At 38.5% G+C, this 23,597-nt stretch overlaps 2 protein-coding genes across 2 annotated transcripts in view; one reads left to right on the forward strand and one right to left on the reverse strand.

Moving 5' to 3' along the window:
* Window positions 1–1,719: 1,719 nt before the first annotated feature.
* On the forward strand, window positions 1,720–21,916 carry DRAM1 (DNA damage regulated autophagy modulator 1; the record flags this gene model as incomplete). Its single annotated transcript, XM_084292761.1, has 7 exons — window positions 1,720–1,880; window positions 11,639–11,706; window positions 12,943–13,085; window positions 16,445–16,622; window positions 17,693–17,751; window positions 19,612–19,704; window positions 21,872–21,916. 7 exons carry the CDS (start codon window positions 1,720–1,722, stop codon window positions 21,914–21,916), a joined length of 747 nt encoding a protein of 248 aa, XP_084148887.1.
* The window catches only part of WASHC3 (WASH complex subunit 3), a 56,647-nt gene continuing 44,615 nt past the window's right edge, over window positions 11,566–23,597 (reverse strand). Inside the window, exon 7 of the mRNA XM_084292736.1 lies at window positions 11,566–11,934. Coding sequence (XP_084148862.1) covers window positions 11,898–11,934 — 37 coding nt within the window. The 3' untranslated portion in view covers window positions 11,566–11,897. The remainder of the gene's footprint in view (window positions 11,935–23,597) is intronic.

Here is a 23,597-nt window from a genome sequence, read left to right on the forward strand (position 1 = left end):
AATAAATCAGAATACAATCCCTGAAATACCACACTGATTTTCTTTAACCCAGTAAATAAAATGACACCCCCATGTTTGTGAGTAACCTGTATCAATTACTCCTTGCAGCTCCTAATCTTCTGAAGAACAGTGTAAAAATACTGCTTGCAAAATAAATAAATAAATAAATAAAGATCATAATTCACAGGTTATGTGCTGATACTTCCTACAATAAATGTATAAAGAAACATCACATGAGCTGTAATAAATGTTTACATAGCAGCAAAGTGCCTTTGCTAGTGATCGTCATACAGCAAACTACCACCTGCTTGAGCCAAAGACGTGTCTTTTTCTTTCAGTCCAAATAATGTCCAGGTACTGCAAAAAGTCATGTGAAAAATTTAAATACTCAACTCTCACTCAAGAGTGAGTTATTTACTACTTACAAAACTATAGTTAGTATAACACGATTTTGCAAAACGTGATATTTTTCCAGTGCTAGCACCTAAATGTTGTTGAGGTAAAACAAAATGAATCTTATCCTTCTTCTACAAGGAAACAAAATGGAATAGTATGCTATTGATGAAAAAAAAAATCTTTCTATATGTACAGTGAACATTTCTGCAGTCCGTTTATTTACTGAAGAGGCTGGATACAGAGCCTGAATGGAATATTTTGTTCCAAGGAACAAAACAAAGATACCTGTCATTCTGTCGTTGAGGGTTTATTTCTTTTTTTTTTTTAATTTATTTTTCTAAGTCCTTGCTTTAAAGAGACGGGCTTTTTTTTTTTTTTTTTTTGAAAGTGCTCCAATGTAATCATGAAGTATCAGTAAATTATTAGACTCGAGTTACACATTAAGAATGTGAGCAACATGCTGCTGCCAAAAGGCGTTGGATATAGCACACCTCCACTATCAGCCTTAGAACAGTTTGTGATTACTTTCCTGTCTTTACACACCATCCTAAGTGCCTTTACTATATTTCTGGCGGTTCCTAGCATCTTCAAAGGCTTGGAGAGTACTCGGCTTCTAACTCGCGATGTTTTCAGCACAGGGAATGTCTGCTGAAGGCAGAACTCACAGGAAATTTTCAAGAAGAAACAGATTATGTGCACTTTGTTTTGGGACAGTGACCGTGCGTTCGGATGTTAGTCTGAAATGCAGACACATACGAAACGTCAAAGCAAACAGAAAGAAACTTGACAGGCTAAACCAAAGCGAAAGTGCAGAGCGGTGTGAGTTTGACTTAAAACTATTTCCCCAATGCGTGTGAAGACACAACCCCCAGGAACTTCGCAAGCCGAGGGGTGCTCGAAAGCCCAGGGCGGGCGGGTTTTGTACAGGGGGTCGGGGGAGCCCCCAACCGAGGCCGTTAAAACCCGGCACCCCCCGGCACCCCGCCGCCACCGCCGTTGGCCACCGCTGGCCGCCGTTGGTCGCCATTATCCGCCGTTAGCCGCCGTCAGGGCGGAGCTCCCGGCGCCCCCAAGGGCGCTGCCTCAGCGGGGCCGCGCTGAGGAGAAGCGAAAGCGAAGGGAAGGCGGCGGGAAACGGGGCGGGGGATCCCCGGCGCCGCTGGGGAAAGGCGGCAGCGCCGCGCCGCTGCCCGGCGGGGGAAAAACACGCGTGGGGCAGGACGCTGGGAAGCGGGCGGAGGTGTGTGAGGGTGCCCCGTGAGCCCTGGGGGTGCCCCCGTGTGTGTGTGCGTGTGTGTGAGGCTCCGCGGTGCTCTCGCCCCGATGCCCCCCCGGGCAGGGCAGCCGCGGGCGATGCTGTGCTTCATGCCCGGCGTGGCTTTCGTCCCCGCTTTGCTCGTCACCTGGTCCTCGGCCGCCTTCATCATCTCCTACGTGATCGCCGTGCTGGAGGGGCACGTCGAGCCCCTCGTCCCCTACATCAGGTGAGGAGGGACGGGGACAGCGGACCAGGAAGGGGCGGTGGGCTGTGGGCAGGTGCCGGGGGGCTCCCTCGGTGTTGGGGAGCAGCCAAGGGAAGGTGGGGAGGAAGAGCCGGGTGCCTCCGTGTGCTGCTGCCCACCAGCCCCCAGCACGCCTCAACACCCCCAGAGAACCCAGGGTCTCAACACATCTGGCACACGGGGCCTGAAGTTCGTGGCTGGAGCCAAGGTATGCTATGGGCGCACGGACATAAGCTGACCGCTCAGTTTTAAGGAGTGTACATGTAGGGTTTTGTTTGCGTAACTCCAGAATTGGGCCAAAGTGCAGCAGATGGTGGTGGGACTTGAAGAGCTCCAACAGGCTTTGTAGGAGACGCGCAGGCATGCATTTTTACAATTTCGGCATAGCAACAATGGGTGTAAAAGGCTACCCAAGAGATGACTGGCATGCTTTTTTCTAACATCAATTTTCCTGATACCGAGTCATACTAGATATTAGGAAAACTCTATTTTCCATGAGTGTGGTCAAACACTGGAGCAGGCTTCCTAGCAAGGTGGTTGATGCCCCAAGCCTGCCAGTGTCCAAGAGGCATTTGGAGAATGCCCTTGGTAATACGCTTTGACTTTTTGTTAGCCCTAAAGTCAGTTGGACTTTATGATCTTTGTAGGATGCTTCCAACAGGACTAAAGTGTTCTGTTCTGTTCTATTTTATCCTATAACTTTAGTCATTTAAGCACAGATTTGAATAAATCATTGTTTATATAGCTTTAGTTAACATTTAAATCTGAATAGTGAAATTGCTAGCATTTAGCTCTTAACAGATCAAAGTTGAGATAAAAATCCAAGAATGGTTTCAGATATATAAAGGATCTAAAGAAGCTTTTCAAATACATGTTTCAGATAATTCTAGACCTAATTCCTTGACAGAACCTATGAACATGCATAAACGTTTAAGACTGCTAACCTGAATTGTACGTACTGTTAAATTTGTTTGAAAGTTCAGGTCTGTGATCATAAGCAAGTAAGATGGTGCAAATAACATTGCAACCCACAAGATAGTTGAGCTTCATTCAAACTGAGCCAAAGAAAGCTGTACTTCATGCTTATGTCAGCAAAACTTGTTAAGATTATCTGCCCGTATCTGGACTGTGCTCTTAGAAAGCCTTGTTCTTGTATGTGCAAAAATATTCTACTGCCTTAGCAATAGTGGTTACAGTTCTGCTCTTCCATGATTACATACAGTTCTACTGACACAAAAGTGTTTGTAACCAGTGCAATTTATCCCCTGTTATCCAAGAAAAATAAACTGTTTGATGCAACTGTTCACGTTCAGTACATGGTTTGTGCTCTGAAGGACTTTGAGGTTTTGTAGTAAGAATTTTGATAAATGGTGTTTCTTATTGTTGCAGCTTATGCCAACTTGAATAAAACATGAATGAATATGACTTACTTTATGAATTACTGTACTTACAGTCAAGTTTTTGACAGCACACATATGTTACTTGTAAGGGTGACTTGAAAGTTGTAGACCAAACAGAGAAGTCACAGATGTAAAGCTCTGATGAAGGTGTCACCATTGCCATAGTTAAATCAATAAGAAGCTCCATGCAGGTAATATCTAATTGGAAAAAAAAAAAAAAAAAAAAAAAAAGGATGAAACTGTGTCAGCAATAAAATAACAAACAAAACAAACAACAACAAAAAACCGCATTTGCTAGTAAATTTTTTTTTTTTTTTTTAGAAGAAGAAGAAATCTTGTTTATTTTAAATTCTTTTACTAGTACATTTTTACTAGGGATATACATTGACTGCTGGTGAACAATTATTAATAGCCCTAAAGACATATGATCTAGGCATATGTTCTTCACAGAAGGTGCACTTGTACATAATATGATGATTTCTCTGGTGTACTCAGGCCAATATTCATAGTTTGTATTCTTATGTGGTAGTTTATTGCTTTAGCATAAGAAGATGAATCATGGGATTAAGAATGTGATTTAGTGAAACTTAGAGTGATAAAAAGAAAGAGGAAGAATGTTGCAAGATTTCAGTTGTGCAATGTCTTAAATGAAATGAAATAGAATTTGTGTGGGGAAATTCCTGTTGGAGAAAGAAGAACAATATAGACAAATTTTAGTTCAGCATTTGTCTAATTCTTATTCAGATTATTCAAGTGACCTATGTATGCCTTGAGGCAACTTGTTAATTATATTCGTTTACCATGTGACAGTTTTTACAGTGAGAGAAAGACCACATCAACATTTGCCATTGAAACTGGGCTGATGTCAGAATATAATCTTCCTACCTTCAGTTTGGTGTTAAATAGTTTATGATGTCTATGCAGAAAATTTGATGATGATGATGATGAGTCTTTTGGCCCCAAATATTTGTTCCCCATCTGCTTTACTTTCTCCTCTTTCAACTCTTCAGAAGACTATTGGACCTAGAAGAATTCTGCCACATGATAGTGACACAAATGATGTAATTTTCATACTGGGTTCCTCATCTTGTCCATGATGTGCTCACCTATGCATCATTGCAGATAAATGAGCATAAGTATTTGTTTCATATCGTAGAATCATAGAATTAAAGAAAGCACGCACTGTTTGCTCATGTCAAACTTTTCATCCATCAGAACCCCCAGGTCCTTCCCTGCTGGGCTGCTCTCAGTGAGTTCTTCTCCCAGTCTGTACTCACATCTGGGATTGCCCTTACCCAGGTGCAGCACCTTGCACTTGGACTTGTTGAACCTCATTAGGTTCACATGGGCCCACTTCTCAAGCTTGTCCAGGTCCCTTTGGATGGCACCCCTTCCTTCTTGATTATGGACTGCACCACTCAACTTGGTGTCATCTGCAAACTTGCTGAGGGTGCACTTGATCCAACAGTCTATGTCATTGATAAAGATATTAAACAGCACTAGTCCCAAGATGAATGCCTGAGGAACACCACTTGTTACCAGCCTCCACCTAGGCACAGAGCCATTGACCACCGCTCTCTGAGTGCGGCCTTCAAGCCAATTCCTTATCCACTGAATGGTCCACCCTTCAAATCCGTATCTGTCCAATCTGGAGACCAGGATGTCATGTGGGACTATGTCAAAGGCCTTGCAGAAGTCCATGGGTTGGTCTTCCCTTGTCAACTGATGCAGTCACTCCATTGTAGAAGGCCACCAGATTGATCAGGCACAATTTGCCCTTTGTGAAGCCCTGCTGGCTGTTTCAGATCACCTTCGTGTCTTGCATGTGCCTTAACATTGCTTCCAGGAGGATCCATTCCAAGATCTTCCCAGGCACACATGTAAGGCTCACTGGTCTGTAGTTCACTGGGTCCTCCTTTCTACTCTTTTTAAAAATGGGAGTGATGTTTCCCTTTTTCCAGTCACCAGGGACTTCACCTGACTGCCAGGACTTTTCAAATAAGATAGAGAGAGGTTTGGCAACTCCATCAGCCAGTTGGAGCACTGTCGCTCTACCATCCCAGGTCTGCTGTGTCTTTGGTGTTGTGCAGTTAGTGACCCTGAACCAAAACAGGATACACGAAGACATCAATCATGCAAGAAAAATAATATTGGAAACATGAAAACAATTTCTGCCTGAACACACTTCTACTGAAAACCAGCAATTTAACAGAACATAAATCTTTTTATGAACACACCAATCCCATTGAAACAGTATATCAAAATGGCTTTCTACCATCCAAGGCTCCTGAAAACTCAGAAAACTATTTCCTGTACTATGAGCTGCCTGCCAGGTTTCAAGCTGAAGGATGGTAGAGTAAATATTTGCACTGTATACAGGGAGATGACACCAGTTTCACCCACAAGAGCAAGTTCAGGGTAATAGTTCAGTTCAGTTCACTAATAGTTCAGTTCATAGCACTGTGTTTTTCTCATACTAGTTTTTTTCTCATACCACTTTTCAAACCAGGATGCTTTCTTATGCTAAACAGTTATCAGGTGTGCTAGTTAGGCAAGAACTACCAAGCTATCCCTAGCAAATAGAATGTAGATTCACTCAAAGAACAGCTTACACATCCAAAAGCTTGTCTACTTTTTACAGTAATACTAGATATTAAGATAAATTAGCTCTACCTAAAGTCTTACATTGTCAAGTCCTGAAGGCGCATGCTGAATATAAATTAAAACAAACCAAAAAAAAAAAAAAAAAAAAAACACAAAAAACAACAACAACAAAAAACCACCAACAACAAAAAACCAACAACAATCTTGTAAACAATAGTTGCAGCCCAATACTGGGGACCAGTAACAGTAGGCAGAGTGTCAGTGGGAACAGAAATAACATCCTTTGGCTGATGGGTCAGGCCAAGAGGGTTCTGGTAAGCAGGGTTACTTCAGGATGGCAACCTGTCCCTAGTGGGGTTCCCCAGGGCTCCATTTTAGAACCAGTTTTCTTCAATGTTTGCATAAATGCTTTGGATGAAGGACTTGAAGGTTTTCTGAGCAAGTTTGCAGACAATACCAAATTGGATGGAGCTGTTGACTTCGTTGAGGGTGAGGAGGCCTTGCAGAGAGGTCTAGACAAATAAGAGAGCTGGGCAATCACCAACAATATGAAGTGTAATAAGAGCAAGTGCTGGATTCTGCACATAGGAAGAAATCCTAGCTATACATACAGGCTGGAGGGGGGGGGGGGCAAGATGCTGGAGATCTGCCACACAGAAAGGGATCTGAGGGCTTTGGTTGATAGCAAGCTGTACATGAGCCATCAGGGTGCCATGGTGACCAGGAGCACCAACCATACTGTGGGGTGCATCAAGCACAGCACCGCTAGCTTGTTGAGGGGAGGGATTGTCCTGCTCTGCTCTGCGCTGGTGCAGCCTCACCTCAAGTACTGTGTGCAGTTCTGGGCACCACTGTATAAGAAACATGTAAAACTGTTATTGTCCAAAGGAGGGCAACAAATGTGGTAAAGGGTCTAGAGGGGAAGACATATGAGGAGCAGCTGAAGTCACTTGTATTGTTCAGACTGGAGAAGAGGAGACTGAGGGGAGGCCTCATGGCGGCCTGCAGCTCCCTGACAAGGGGAGCAGAGAGGCAGGCGCTGAGCGCTGCTCTCTGGGGACAGCGACAGGACCTGAGGGAACTGTTTGAAGCTGCTGCAACAGGGGTGCTTCAGGCTGGATATCAGGAAAAGGTTCTTCACCAGAAGGGTGGTCAGGCACTGGGACAGGCTCCCCAGGGCAGTGGTCACGGCACCGAGCCTGCCGGAGTTCAAGAAGTGTTTGGACAATGCTCTCCGACACATGATCTGATCTATTTATTTATTTATTTTATTTTTTGGGTGGTCCTTTGGGGACCCAGGAGTTGGACTTGATGATCCTTGTGGGTGCCTTCCAACTTGGGATATTCTATATTTCCATGATTCCCTCGGGACCCTGGGATGCATGGCATAAGGCCCCGCAGACTTGTAACTGTTCAGTTTCATCAGGTGGTCTCAAACCTGCTCTTCACTTATGGTGGGAGAGACTTTGCTCCCCCAGCCCCTGCACAGAGGTTCAGGGACAGCAGAGACCTGGGAAGACTGAATGTCTGTGAAGACTGAAGCAAAGAACTTGTTGAGTACCTCAGCCTTCTCCATGTCTGTCATTACCAGTTCTCCCTTCTCATTTATCAGAGGGGGCACACACTTCTTGGCCTTTCTTTTCTGGCCAATGTACTTGTAGAATCCCTGTCTGTTATTCTTTGCATCCCTTGCCAAGCTCAGTTCCATCTGTGCCTTGGCTTTCCTGATTGCATCCCTGCATATCTGGATGCCATCCCTGTACTCTTCCCAGGCCACATGTCCCTGCTTCCACTGCCAGCGCATTTCTTTCTTGCACCTCAGTTTGACCATCAGACCCTTGCTCAGCCTTCCTGGTTTTCTGCCCTCCTTGCTCGCTTTCTTACGCAGGGAGATGAAGAGTTCTTGTGTTCTAACACAAGATGACACCAAGTTAGGTGCGTGTGTTGATCTGCTCGAGGGTAGGAAAGCTCTGCAGGAGGATCTGGATAGGCTGCACCGATGGGCTGAGGTCAACTGCATGAAGTTCAACAAAGCCAAGTGCTGGGTCCTGCACCTGGGGCGCAATAACCCCAAGCAGAGCTACAGACTGGGAGAGGAATGGTTGGAGAGCTGCCAGGCAGAGAAGGACCTGGGAGTGATGGTGGATAGTCAGCTGAATATGAGCCAGCAGTGTGCTCAGGTGGCCAAGAAGGCCAACGGCATCCTGGCTTGTATCAGGAACAGCGTGACCAGCAGGGCGAGGGAGGTGATCGTGCCCCTGTACTCAGCTCTGGTGAGGCCGCACCTCGAGTACTGTGTTCAGTTTTGGGCCCCTCGCTACAAGAAGGACATGGAGGTGCTTGAGCGGGTGCAGAGAAGGGCGACGAAGCTGGTGAGGGGCCTGGAGAACAAGTCCTACGAGGAGCGGCTGAGGGAGCTGGGCTTGTTCAGCCTGGAGAAGAGGAGGCTCAGGGGTGACCTTATCGCTCTTTATAGGTACCTCAAGGGAGGCTGTAGCGAGGTGGGGGTTGGCCTGTTCTCCCACGTGCCTGGTGACAGGACGAGGGGGAATGGGCTTAAGTTGAGCCAGGGGAGTTTTAGGTTAGATGTTAGGAAGAATTTCTTCACTGAAAGGGTTGTTAGACATTGGAACAGGCTGCCCAGGGAAGTGGTGGAGTCACCATCCCTGGAAGTCTTCAAAAGACGTTTAGATGTAGAGCTTAGGGATATGGTTTAGTGGAGGGCTGTTAGCGTTAGGTTGGAGGTTGGACTCGATGACCTTGAGGTCTCTTCCAACCTAGAAATTCTGTGATTCTGTGATTCTGTAACAAAAACGACTTTAAAGAGTTGCCAGTTCTGTCAGCAACTTTGTGCCTAAGGACAGTATTTCAGGGGATCTTGTCTACTAGGTCTTTGAACAGCTGGAAGTTCACTCTTCAGAAGTCCAAGGCCCTGACTTTGCCCTTTGCCTGGCCCATGTTCCTTGAGATCACAAACTGAACCAGAGCATGGCCACTGCAGCCTAAAGATTGCCTCCAGTTTTAATCTCTATAATGAGTTTGTCTGCACTAGGGAGCACCAGGTCCAGTATGCGCCTTTTTTTCATTAAAAAACAGTAATTGCTACATGATACCTTCCTTCCTTCCTTCCTTCCTTCCTTCCTTCCTTCCTTCCTTCCTTCCTTCCTTCCTTCCTTCCTTCCTTCCTTCCTTCCTTCCTTCCTTCCTTCCTTCCTTCCTTCCTTCCTTCCTTTTCTTCTTTTTTCTCCAAAGCAGTACGCCAGAAGTGAACTAAAAATGTATCTAAGTTTTCCTTTATCCTTAGGGATATTTTTAGTAGAAAATATGGCATTAGAAAGATTGTGTCCTTCAAAATCCTGTACAGTACTTTGTAAATACATCACAGATATGACATAATATTCTTGGTATGAAATTACTTGGAAGTAAATGTCAAAGGTTATTGAGTTTAAAAATCAACAATAGCAAAATTCACCTGTAAAACTTTAGCTTGAGAAAAGCTTTAATTAAAAAAATGACTGGAGTTCAGTGCAATTTCAGGCTATTTGGATTGCTCTTATGATGTGAAGTGTTCCAAGAACTTCAAATGGCTGCTTTCTTTGCATGTGCTGATTCCATTCTCTTCTCACCTAAAGCCCTTCAAAAGCTTTGAAGTGATCACAATCCTGTACTTAGCATAGAGTAGTCTCTTGATTTGCAAAAGTCCTTCAAGATTGTCACAAGTAGCCCACTGTTTAAATGAAGCCCTTACTGGTATTTGTGAAAACACTCCAGAAAGATGAGGAAAAGATGTGAAGTTCAAGGTTAAAAAATCAGCTAAATTAAGTGAGGATTAAGACGATTTTCAGAAATGTCAAACAAAAAAAAAAAAAAAAAGAGAGTCACTCTATTGTTTTCATCAGTTCTACTATCAAAGAAAAATGACTAACACTAAGTACAAGCTATAACAAGACTTCAGAAAGCATTACAACAGGAAAATAGATGTCAGTAGGGATTCTTAATGTTTGAGAAGTTGTAAAAACTTGTACAAAAGCCTAGGCATCCCAAGTCTTTGTTGTCTGAGGATTTGGAACCAGTCACATCAAAAGGAAATACAAGATTTCATTTTTTTCATTTTACTTCGGTTTGTCATAGAAAATGATTCTCCTTGCACTCTAAGCTTCCTCCCATTCTTGATAAATCACCTTAGCAACTGATTACACAAATGTTTCTGTGACAGATTAGGGGATTGAGAGAGAACATGAGTTTGTAAAAAAATAATAATAAAAAAATGATATGGTTGTAGTTTTCTGGCTTGAAGTTAACAAAATTGTCATAATCTTTAAAAACATTTGTTTATGTAGAGAGAACTTTCTCTTTCGGGTACTAAAGCTCCAGCATTCAGGATGAGTACCTGTCGTGTTGACTGCACACTGTCATGTTGACTGCACACAGTGGTATGTTCAGTTTGGCACTAAAATCTAATCCAGCCTCACTGTTGGGATGAAGAGGATTTATCTTCTTGAATCATGTGAAAAATCTCTGGCTAGTACCTACTTGTCTCATCATATAGCTAAGATAAAGTTTCATTCTCAGAGTCTTTGTTCAGTTTCCACTGAACTTTGGCAAGGGCTAAAATCCTTACCTGTTTGCGTTTCTGACAGTAAAGTTCCTTGGGTGCCTCTGTTTACATGGACAACCATCTTAGTTCTGGTGAGTGTGTTACCCCACAGCCTCTTAGTACTGGTGAGTAACTAAAAACTCAGCTCACAGCCAAGTTGTATAAGACTTTGAGCTACATGCTTTCCATCGGCTTGACAAACAGCCTGATGTTCTCAGATATTCTCATCTGGCTGTGCCGTAGAAAAGAAAAGGTAACACAAAGATGTGATGGTATTGCAGCGTTCTTTCCACAGTTCTCTCTCTTGGCATAAAGGGATCCTGCTTGAGGAGACTTGAACTCACATCCTCTCAGGAGTACACCCTTCCTGCTAGGCAAGGGCATTCTCTGCTATGGCTGTTTGTGCAGGTGTTTGCAAATAGGTAGGGAAAAAAGAGGGAAAAGGATTCTGTGATGAAGGTATTCCATTTTGTAAATAACATACATCTTTTATATGTGACATTTTTCACCTATATGTATTTATGTAAGCTCCATTTGTCTAGCCCAGTGAACTCCTAATTATCCCCTATGAGGGCAATTTGCTTCAGCGAAAGACGACACCTTGGGCTGAAAGTCCTCTTATGCTGGAAATTAGAAAATTAGAAAATTAAACACTGCCTGGGTATGTTCCCAGGCATTGGAACACAATTGTTCTCCTGGCGTAAAGTCTTTTCAGTGAAATCAGGAAAGTAAGTGTAAATTCTCTAACATTTTAGGATACTGAATGCCATTAGATATATATTTCACAGTGTTAGTTTAGTGGATAAAACAAATGTCATTTCTAAAATACCATTTATATAATCATTTATGTAATTCACAACCACAGTATTGTAATCTATCACATCTTTGCATACTGCATAGAGAAAATGAAGGAATACAATTCAAATACTGTGCTCTAAAATTGTGTTTACTTTCTAAAACAAAGATTCGGTACTACAAATAGAGCTTAAGCACACAGCGGGTGACATTCCAATTTATACATTTAAATGTAACAGCAGTTCACACAAGTTACATTACTCTTGAGGTTTCATGTATATGTCTCATTTATGTTTCACAGATCACAATTAACTTTTAATTTCTTCTTTCCCATCTTGTTTTAGTGACACTGGAACTAAACCTCCTGAGAGTGGTATCTTTGGTTTTATGATTAATATTTCAGCACTTTTAGGTAGGTATACATTACTTGGCCTAACACAGAAAAGAAATGTAAACTAACAATTATTGTCTTCTCTATTGGAGTCCACACAATGCTCTGCAGAAAAAGTACTCCACACTTAAGTGGTAATACAAGCTAGATGGAATTCATATCCAGAGGACCAGGTGCTTGGGGAAGCATAATCTTAGAGGCTCTTCTGTCTCTCAAGAGCATCTCATCAGTGCAAAGTAGTCAACGTAACTGGAAATAAAAAGAGGAAGAAAGATGGCATAATTAGTGTGCTCCAACTTTATCTTTGATATAGAGAGACATTTGGTTAAATAATGCTGCAGCAAGGTAAAACAGTATTGAAGCAAAACTTGGCTTCCTCTGTGAAGATGCCTACTCCACTAAATTTTTGCTGACCTTGAATGAGAAGGTTTGGGACTTCCTGTTCGCTTCTAGGGGATGGAAGATGAAAAACTGTGTAATGGTATACATGTATATAGAGGCTGTGAAGGCCTTCATGCAATTTAAAATTCCATATTTTTTTCAAAGAATCTATTTAATTCACACTGTGTGGTTGCATTGCATGTAACATCTCAGTACCTGAACAAAGTTACATGATTTATTTTTCCAGCTGTAGATAGAATGAAACCATGTTTTTTGTTATCAGTCTGAATTACAGTATTGTTTTTTTTTTTCATGGAATCCAGTTTACTACTTGTTCTATCCCAATGAACTATGATCTTCTAATTCACTAGAGGTTTTTGTCAGGAGTGAGCTGCATATTGGGGTCATGTGGGCTGCAATGAAATCTATGAGTAGTGGTTTGGGGCCTCTGTTATACTAAAGAATAGCCAGAATGCCAAAAGCTTTCTGAATATTTTCTGAATACACAGCTAGTTACATTTTTTTCTGTTTACACACTGCAGAAATATATTAATTCTTCAGGATGTCCATTATTAAAGAGATGTAGTTCTGGTACAAGAGTGTATATCAGAGCAGATTGAATTCTCCCACTTCTGCCTGTAACAGCTGTTCCTGATGTGGAATGCCAGTGCCTGGTATTTAATATGGTATTTAAATTAGTTTTTTCTTGAACTGATTTGCAGCAATGTGGAGTTTAAGATGTGAAGATCCAAAATTAAGGTAGTATTATTTATTGCATGATGCTTATAATTTCATTCTGTATGTAAATGTGTTATAATGCAAGGTATTGAAATGTAAGTGATATGTGAACATTGAAAAAATACTTTTTTTTTTCAGGTGTAATTACAATGTATATCAGATATTTAATAATAAAGAAGCAAAATGAGTCATCGCACTTCATTAGGTCTTCGTGCAACATGTTCTCATTATGCATTGGATTGATGGGTTGTACTGGAATGGGCATAGTTGCAACTTTCCAGGTATGATTATAAATCTCATATCATAAATAAAACTAAAATTGTTTTATCAGTTAAAAAATCAAATAGATCAGAATGGTTAACGTTATCTCAGTGTGAATACTTGGTAAATGTGTTTCTTAGTTCTTACATTTTCAATAGCTTTAAAATGACAGATTTGATTTATCCCTGTAAATTAGATTGTTAATTAATTTTTATTTTTTTTTTGCTTGTATAGCTATGTCAGTAAGGGATTTTGCTTATTTTGTAACATGTCTGTACTAGAAAACAGCTTAATATCATAAATTCTTCATCTGAGAATCAAATGGTAGCAGGTAGTTTGAGATACTATCTTGAAATCTGCGGAAAGAGATGAATTATTTCTTTTGAAGAATAGCCTACTTTGGGGAACATTTTGGTAAAGACTGTTCTGTCATATAGTGACTTGACAATATACAGAGAAATTGAAAATAAAGATTGTCAGGGCTTCAGCAGTCAATACAATTTTGAAGGTCATTTGCATAGTATTTTCAGAAAAAAAACTCTCTATCTTAGACTGGTATCTTGCTGTTTCTAGTTTTACCTCCAAGCACTGTGTGTGTATAGCAAACTCTACAGGCATTGCATACTATTCTACTTTTAAATATCTGTACTCTTACTGGTTAGATTTATATGTGGCACAAAAGAATTCAGATGACAATGGACAGTGTTGCTTGACTAAAATACACTCAGCTTCAATTAGTAAAAGACAAATACAGCACACAAAATAATTTGAGAGGGTCAAGAAAGTAGAGATCTCAATGCTAAAGTTTCAAATGAGGTTCACTGAGAGTAATAGCATTACTTATCTAATCTTTATTGTCTCTCATTGCCTGTTTGTAGGTTCCTTCCTCTCTTAAATTCTCCTTCTCTTGCTTTGACCTTACTTTGAGTGTTAGGTATAGTTTGTAGGATAGGTTCAGAACACAGTAAGGATCCTATCTAGCTAAGGATTTCATCTAGCAAATATCTGAGCATGATTAATTGCCCATGAAGATAGAAATGGTGGCTTGCAAGTCTTAGGTCTTCTAACTGTATAGTGAACAGTACACTCAACCCACTTACCAGCACAAGAACTGAGACATGAATAGGCTGTGAGACTTGCTCAAGGTCAGACGGTTGATTCAGGTCAAGAGATAAAAGAAAAGTTGGAATTTGAAGTTTTCTTTACCATTCAGCCTAGTCTCTCTAGCAGTGCATCATGCAGGAAATTCATATCCCTGTTTACAATTTGGTGGTTTCTTAATGCTTATTTTTCCCCAGCAGGTGAACTAGCTTCATACCTGAGTGTTTTAGTAAAGCTGACTGACTGACTGGGCATCACTTTATTTTCTCTCTCACCTAGCAAAATATCTAGGTTGTTGAAAAGACTCCAGTGTGAAATATTACTGGAAATATTTAAGGTTTGCATTTACTAACACTAATATAACGCTACTTGTGATTAATCTTTTAAGTAACATAATTAATTGTAAGGGAAATTTTTTCAAGCTTTTGCTTCAACGTGTAGTATGATAGGCAGTATGGGGTTTTGGTGGTATTGCTCTCTGAACGCTTTACAAAAATGAGAATATGGGTAGTAGAAAACTCTAGGAGTGGGTTCTTTAAAAGCAAAAGAGTTTCTAAGAAATTAAATAATGATCATGAATGAGGTGTTTGTTCTCTGGTTTCAATAATACAATGCCTGAAATGTAGGAATAAAAGACAGTGGAGGGACAGCTTTGAGAAGATAATTGGATATAGAAGGAAAAGCCCCGTGGGCCTTCATGAATAAGGCAAAGCATAAACCCAGGTCTCAGCAGGTTTGCTTTTGCCAGTTAGACATTACACATGATTAAGGAGATTTCCCCATCTTTGACTAGGAAGCTTTGGAGGCTTACCACACCAGAGGTAGCAAGATTTCCCATGGTTCTGTAGGTGTTACATGTAATTTTTTTTTTTATATATTTTTTTTTTATTTTTTGTTTTGTTTTGTTTTGTTTTGTTTTGTTTTGGCTTTGGCAGTTTGATAGGAGCAAGAGTGAGAGCTCTCTTAGAAAAATTCTCTATATTGTATACAGGGCTGAATGCAAAAGCCAGCAGCTAAGCTTACTTAATGCTTTCTGTACCAAATGCTGTCAGTTCTGCATAAAAGGCAAAAAATGGAACAGAAGAAAAGAAAATGCAAGTGTAGATGAGAGGCCACTGAAATACCTTTGTGAGAAACATGCTTTAAAATCTGTCAGAACTTAATACATCACAGAGAGATAGAGGGGAATAATGAGAAAGAAAAGCATAGGAAAAAATAAAATAGAGCATGTGAATATAATCACCATTAAAAGAAAAAGAAATCAGTGGCTTCCTGACAGAAAAAAAAAAATATTAAAATACATAATGAGAGAATATAGACATGTTTTCATGAATCATTAAAATAGAACTGCAGTAGGTCAGATCATAGCACGTATTTTGCTATGTTCTGGTGACAGAGTAGAGCTTAAAAGCTAATTTATCTGTCTGGTACTGGATTCCAAGGTGTCATAACTTAGAATTCATATTTTTTTGAAACATTTAGAATACAATTTCTTGGGAATCTTAATCTATTCTTTTGCCAGATATTTTAGCTGTGTGTGTTTTAAAGGAGAGAATCTTCCGTAGTTAGGGTTTTAAAAAAATATAGGCCACATGTAGTGATACTGGAATTTTAAACACTCTTTCACATGTTGTGGAAGTTAAATAAAAGTGACTGGTGATGTGGGAAAGAGTTGGAGGGCTGAATAATTCAAGTGACTGACAGTGGAAGACCTTCATATCAAGAATTTATTTTAGGTAACACTTTTTTTCCCCCTTAAATATATAACTAATTTTCTGCTGACTCATTTCCTTGAGTCTTGTGGCTGACCAGTGGAGGGTGGGGACAGAGCTGCAGTGGTCACACTTTACATCAGCTGCTATGAAAAGTCACCACTAGTTACTTATTGTATGGCCACACAAATGCAGATTCAACTTTCAACACAGAAGGATTAAAATCTTTGGCAGAGCAAAGGGAGAAAGGAAGTATAGGAACCTCTTAAGAAAAACACAAGCCTGGTCCTGCTTGTGAAAACAGTAGTTGATAATGACTGACTGTTGAAGAGCATTAAAATTGATCTATGCTTTCCTGTGTTTTAGTTTTTACCTGGTGGCTTTGGCCAAGGTTAATTTACCTCTCTGACCTACTCTTTCTCCTTTTTCTTTCATCTTCCCTGTGTAGACTGTTAGAAGGGACAGTTTCCTGCTGCTTCTACATGCTGAGCATCTTCTCAGGGCTCACTGACTCCTACCACTGTACGAATAGTAACAGCTAACCATTGTGTTGAATCTCTTTCCAGGAGCTGTCTGTTCCCAGCGTCCACGACATAGGAGCTTTGGTGGCATTTGGCTCTGGTGTTGTATACATAACACTTCAATCTATAATCTCTTACAAGTCCTGTCCACAATGGAACACTTACTTTGTGTGTCACATAAGGATGGCCATATCTGTAATATCATGCATTGCTTTCATTCCCAGTATCCTTTACAGTGCATCTCACGGTTTTCCCTTTATGGCTTCTTGATCTTCCTTTTAAGTTAAACCATTGTTAATAAAGGATGAAATGAGGTTTCAGTCTTTGCTTAGGACCCTCTAATATTTTTGCCATTATAATGCACATAGCATGTCAAAACAGTATTAATAGCATAAAGATGAGCTTTAGAGTCATTCTAAAAAGCTGTAGCTCTTCTTTCAGCAGTATATTTAAATCTGATGCCCTGGTGTTCTTTGTATTATTATATGATAATTCAGAAAGGAAGGAACATCAGAAAGTCAGCCAGACCAACTTCCCAACTTCCTTCATTTTAGGGAGGGTATGGAGAAGGCCTGCAAAAAGGGGGCACCACTTCTGAAGTGAACCTAATTCACAGAAATACAAAATACAGTTGACATATACAAGATTTCCTTTTAAGCCTAAGTAGACACTTTGGATCATGTTTGTTGGTGCTTGGCTTGATTAGATGCCTCCCCTTGATGAACACTCAATGCACTGGCTTTTGCCACATCTTGCTGAAATTAGGGTCATCCCACTGATTTTATTGGACTCCAGGTGATCAGCCAGTGTCAAAAAATGGTTGCAACAGATCATCATATAAGCCATTCAGCTACAGTCTGCTTTTGATTTCAGCAGCTGTGAAGAGGCTTTTAAAGAGGACTGCAGTTCTGAGAGAAAATTATACAAATATATCAAAGGACCTATTGTGGACAAATGGAAACCAATCTCATTCCCCTTCCAACAATGCAGGGCTCTGCTGCCATAGTCCTCGGTCATGAAAGTGATCTGATCTTTGGAATGTCTACCCTTACCCTCTGTACTTGGAAGAGCCCCCAGAAACCTTTATTCAGAAATATGTTTGGATTGCTATCACTTCCCTTTAAGTAATATATTTCATTTACTTGTCTTCTTAATACTTTGATGTGATATTCTGGTTGTTCTGGATCTTTTGTGTTAGAGAAGGGGGAAACTGAGACGTCTTTTAAAAGCAGACATTTTCATTATTACTCATTAAACTTTTGTAGTTTCCTTTACACTGTTTTTTTTCACCAGTGATTGTATTTGCTTCAAAAATTTCAATGACAAAAATTGATTGGACTCCAGGTGAAAAGGTAAAATCCCATTAGGTAGCCAACTTACCCGGTATTGTATTGTTTGGGGTTTGCTGTTATGCTTATCTAAATTGTATAGCATTACTAACACATCAGAGACTTTAAATAGTACATTATTGAGAACAGAAGGTCACTGATTTGCAGAAAACTAGTTTACAGTTATTTCTTCATTAGAAAACTGTCTGTGGCTTGTTAAATTCATGGATGGGTACATCTTAAGAGAGTTAGACTTTCATTTTAACGAGGCACGTGAAACTTACCAGTAGAACAAAGTGTAAAAAAAACAAACTTTCTGGAAATGAGTTGTTCTACTTCCTTTTGTGGTCACAATTCTTGAAGATGAACTTCACGCATGGAACAAAGGTGGAACAATTTAATTCTGAAGTTTCTGAGTTATTTTTGCTACACTGTTTTTCTCAGCTTTTTCCACTGTTCCTTATTAATTAATTTTTACTACTGCAGTAAACACTGGGGGTTTGCGCTAAAGCATACTAACGGGAGCATCAAATATTTTAATTAATTTCATTCTTCTCAGAATGATGGTTTTTAAAAGGCAAATTTTATTTTGGTACAAACTTTGCCACATGGAGGTTTCCAAAAATCAAGTTAAGTAACACAGAGCATTTAGTCTGCTTGAAGAATTTAATAAAAGCAAACTGGTAAATGAACTTCAATCAAAGAGTGGTAAGGCATCTGTGAGATAACTCTTCTCTCTCAAGTTAGATGATATTAGTAATATATACCTTGTGATTTTTTTTTTTTTCCTTGAGACACAAGGATTAAAAATTATTTTTACTGAAAAATTTGTCATATTTGTTGATGGCACATAAAGAAACACTTGTCATTCTGTTTTTGTCATGTTACATAGGTCTTTCTATGACGGTCTACTTAAAAACAAAAGTCTTGTCAGGAACTGTCATATCAGGTGGCCATCCATTTAAAAACATTGTGAGAATTTATTGTAAGGGATAGTATTACTGAACTCAGTGACTCTGAGTAAAAGTTTAAGAATATCGGCACTTTGATATCCTTCACATAAGAACGTAATATTTTTCAGATGAAGATTATATTCAAGTTATGCTTTGATCTAGTGCTAATTGTAGTTTCCTTGTAATGTTTTTCATAGTGGTGCACAAGACATTGCTTCATGGGATGTATACAGACTTGATAAATATATTTACCGTTCTGTTAAAACTGAATCTGTATTAACTTTAATACAACATGGTATTGTGATGATGAGTCATAAGTCTCAGTATGTTTGCTGAATTTATAGAAGGAAACTGTTCTCTGTTTACTCATTCCAAAAATAAATTAAAATAAATCCTTATAAAGACTTGACCTAACTACGAGTGATTTTACCTAAGAAATCATATTTAATTTCCCTTTGAAATACAACAGCATAGCATTTTGTGACAATGTTAGTTATTCATTTTGTAAAACAAATGCAATGAATTCTCTCAGGAAAAAACATACTTAATTTTACTGAGTATATGTTGCTTATAAGATTGTTAGCTTTGTTACTGCTTTTATTTTTTCCTTGACGTTCTAGTAATATAGGCTGTATATATTTTAATGTCTTTACATGTTTGAATTTTACTGTTAAATTATTGTAGAATTGGAACTTCTAAACAAGAGACCAGAATCCTATTATATAAGCTTGGCACACGTCTCCCCAAAACATTCATGATCTGAAGCATATGGATTCCTTTCTCAAATCATATGTTGTCTTTTAAGGATCAACTTTTTAAGAGCCTCAGAGCTCTTATGCCTATTCTTGTAGCATTACACAGTTATTTTGTTTAGCTGTTTTGTTTGTTTGTTTGTTTTCCTGAAAATTTATTTTATGTCTCATTCCATCAGGATTATACTTATCATTTCATGAGCGCAATCTGTGAATGGACAGTGGCCTTTGGTTTTATCTTCTTTTTTTTAACGTTCATTAGAGATTTTCAGGTTGGTATCTGCATATTTTAGCAGACTGAAAACTATGAATTCTGTAACAATAAATGCAGTATAAAATTATTATTCTTTATCTGAGCTAAAAATGCCAAAGGTATAAAAAAAAAAAAAAAATCAGTCAAAGAACTGACTTCTGTCTACCTAATGAATATTTTTTCCTCTAAGTTTTAAAACGTAAAAATCTGTGTTACAAATCAGTTTAATAGATGTTTGGTCTGGAAAATGATTCAATAAATGAGTATCTTTTATTTATTTAACACCATTTCTCTAGAAAGAGGCCCTTTAAGAATGTTATAATAACAAAATAAATGCTGCAGCTAAAACTGCGTTTCTTTCTACCCAAGAGATTTTATATGGTAATGCACTGTATTTCAACTACAGCTGTATCCTTTCTTTCAAAAAATTAACACATTTCGGTATGTGTTCCCTCACAATGTGAAGAATATCAAATTCTTTTTGAAAAGTATTAACATGAAAACCTTCTGGTTTGGGTAGCTGGAACAGTGTTACAAATAGTTTGATTTCTGGTGATGCATCAAATCTGACTTTAAGGAAGAGAAAATGTTAGATTAGTTAAAAAGAAAATACTTCTATACGACTTAAACTTAGTTCCTTAAGCTTTCCCTCTTCACATTTTTGTTTACCTACTACGTTCTAGCTGCAGATTTTCATGTTTTTTGGGGGTCAGTTCAGGGATACAAAATGCTAAAAATATAAATGTGTGAGACTTAACTTTGGCAAAAGAACTTGTAAAAATAATAAAAAAAAAAAAAGTTGCTCATAAGTGGCTTATGAGGATTTGAGGACAAAACCTCCTGGGTGTGTTAGGAAGATAAAGGCCTCTATACCCTTCTCAGACTTACGGATATTTGTTTTCTCCAAAACCTTGTTGCATCTTTGCAAGACTCAAGGAGAAGGCTTAAGGTAGCAAAGACTGAGAAATGCTGCTGAGTACCATAACTACAAAGATGAATTAACTCATTTGTAATCAGAGTGGGTATCATACCAATATGTAGGTCTTTCACAAATACCATTGCCTCACACAAGTCGCTGAAAGACAAAAACTATTGATCCAAGAATTTGCATAACTGTAGAACTAATTTGGATCACATATGTGAGCCAACTGGTGCTGTGATAAATTGCAGGAAACCGTAGCCAGAATTGATGGAGGTTGGGAGAGCCCCTTAAGTCCTCTGTCATAAAACTGAAACTTGACATGAGATCACATAAAACTTTGTAATTAGCATACTTGCTTCTTCTCAGAAGCAAGCACTCATATGCTTGCCCAGCACGGGAGTAGTTAATACATGTATGACCTGTATATAACTTTCATGAGCATATACAGGAATCAGTTTTCAACTCAGGACTTAGAGTTCACATATTTTGGTAGCTGATATCTAACATCTTTGCATGCATTTACTTTTGACTAATAATACTGAGTACACAGACCATGACTGAAGGTGTGACCAATATTAAAATGAAAGGTAGATTTTGCAGGAAAAAATAAAAAATGAATTCAAAATAGTACAGTGAATTACCTTAAAAGCCTATAATTGCCTTCCAAAACTAACACAAATATTCAACTACCCTTCAGACTTCCATGCATCATTGAATTTACTATTTGTCTTTTGATGTATTTATTGCCAGTCCTTCACACTTTGATGACTACATATCTGATGGTATCTGTTTTATCACAAAACTCTTACCTTGGAGATACATATTGGCAGACAATACTATAGTACTTAGAATAACTAAATTAGTTCATAGGTTTGCACACAACTCAAACTGTTCAACATTAAAAGTCAAGCTGTATATAAATACTATTAATGTAATAAATAAGAGAAAACAATAGAACTAAACTAAATAGGAAATGCATACATTTTAATTTACGTGATATGAAATAGCATGAAATCTTATCTCAGTTTTTCACTATGACAAAGATTTTTTAGATTCTATCATCTTTTTCATTTAATCAGTGCTAACAGAAAACCAAACACCTAATTTTAAAAGAAAAATAATCCTTTCTCATTTTTCAAAGTTTCTCACAGTATATATTTCACTTAGTTTTTTTTTTTGTTGTTGTTGTTTCATCTCTTTGTACTCCTTGTATATCTAAGAACTTAATTTATCTTAAGCTGATCTTGTTTTATTTTTGTTCTAGAGAGTTTCGTTAAGGATATCAACAGAAATACATGAAGACTCCTGATAGAGAAGAAAATTATATTTTATATTGAAGAATGTTCTAGGTTTCTTTTTACTTATGGAAAATGTTGCAGAGGGACAGAGATTTTAAATTTTATAAAGAAACCATGCCATTAATTCTGCAACACCTGTAACAGCATCTACCAAAATGTTTTAAGTACTAGCAGCAATATTCCTGCTCTTTTTTTTTTTTTTTTTCAAAATTTTGTAATTTTTATACTGTTCCATATATTAAAAATACTGCAATAGAGGTAATCTATAGCAGCACTTCAAGGTCATTAAAAAATGTGGACCTTCTCAGCTCTTCCCTTTTGGACATAGCCATATATAGATGTATATATTCATCTGTTATAGTCTGCTAAGTAACATTAGTTTTAAACTTGAGAAAGTATAATCTGCAAATAGTTTGGAATGTCTAAAGCATTAGACAACACTAAAACTGAATTTCGGTTCTTAAGTTGCAAGAACTGTGGAGGAAGATGTGAGCAGAAGCAAGCATCTTTGTTTCAAGACTTGAGATCTGCAGTTAGTGGGTTGGAATACTATGCTACAGGTTTGTGATTGTGGACACTATATAAATACAAATCCTAGAAGATTAAACTACTGCTTGAAAAACGTTTTCAAATCATCACTGCAATATATGTTGTAAAAGTCTACTCCCTTTTTTCCCTTTTATGCATTGCTGACCATGGGAAGCTTAATACTGTTGTGGAATAGAAAGGAAATTCATATTTATGCAGGATCTACTAAAGAGAAGTCTTATTGCCATCTGGTTAATACAGAGCAGAAGTTTTCAAGTCTGTGTTTTAACCCACAATGATGGAATGAAGAGGTCTCCGAAAAGTCACTGAGAGTGAATGGAAAACAAGAAGAGACACCAGTAGTTTTCAGGTATTCAGTTATACATGTATGAGTATTGTATATAGAAAAAAAAATAATAAAAATAATCCTGGACAGCTTCTGTGGTTAAGGTATAACATAGTTCTGTAATGAAACTGTAACTGAGAAGTCATATGTTACAAGTACCTGGAGGCAAAATGGTCTTTAATGGACTGATTCACTACCTCCATTTAATGCATTAATGACTTGCCTATCAATCAAGTTCTGTGAAAATCAAATTTGCCATGGTGTATTACAGTTTATACAGAAACGTTCATGATTGTGAGTTGCTAATTTTCCATGACATAAAATAAATGTTTCTTTTGGAAAGTGATGTCTTAAGACTAGTCTGCTGTTGGTATTTCATTTAATGTGTATTTTAAACTGTACTAAATTCAGCTGTTGCACAACTTATAAAGTCCATGTTTTCTTTATGTGTTCTCCAAATAAAAATAGTAAAAATGTTTTCTACTGGCAGATTTGCTTTCTGCATTATTCACATAATCCTGCTGAAGTTTATGGTTATGATCATGTTGAAAATAAAATCTATTGTAGACTAGATGTAAGACTTATGTCTTGCTGATTGTGTTCTGCAAGGAACACACATTCCTTACAGACTTGCTCACAAGAAAATGTATACCAGCCATAAAAACTGAGATTGTGTTATTTTTGAAGACCACATTAAGAAATACTTTAGTTTGAGAAAGCTAGGAATAAAGAGATGAAGAACAATACAATACAATACAATAAAAATGAAGTATAAGAAGATTGAAGTTGTTATTTCAAATTATATCAGTTTTCAGCTC

This window comes from Netta rufina (assembly GCF_964035555.1).
Source record: "Netta rufina genome assembly, chromosome: 1".
Classification (NCBI taxonomy): Eukaryota; Metazoa; Chordata; class Aves; order Anseriformes; family Anatidae; genus Netta; species Netta rufina.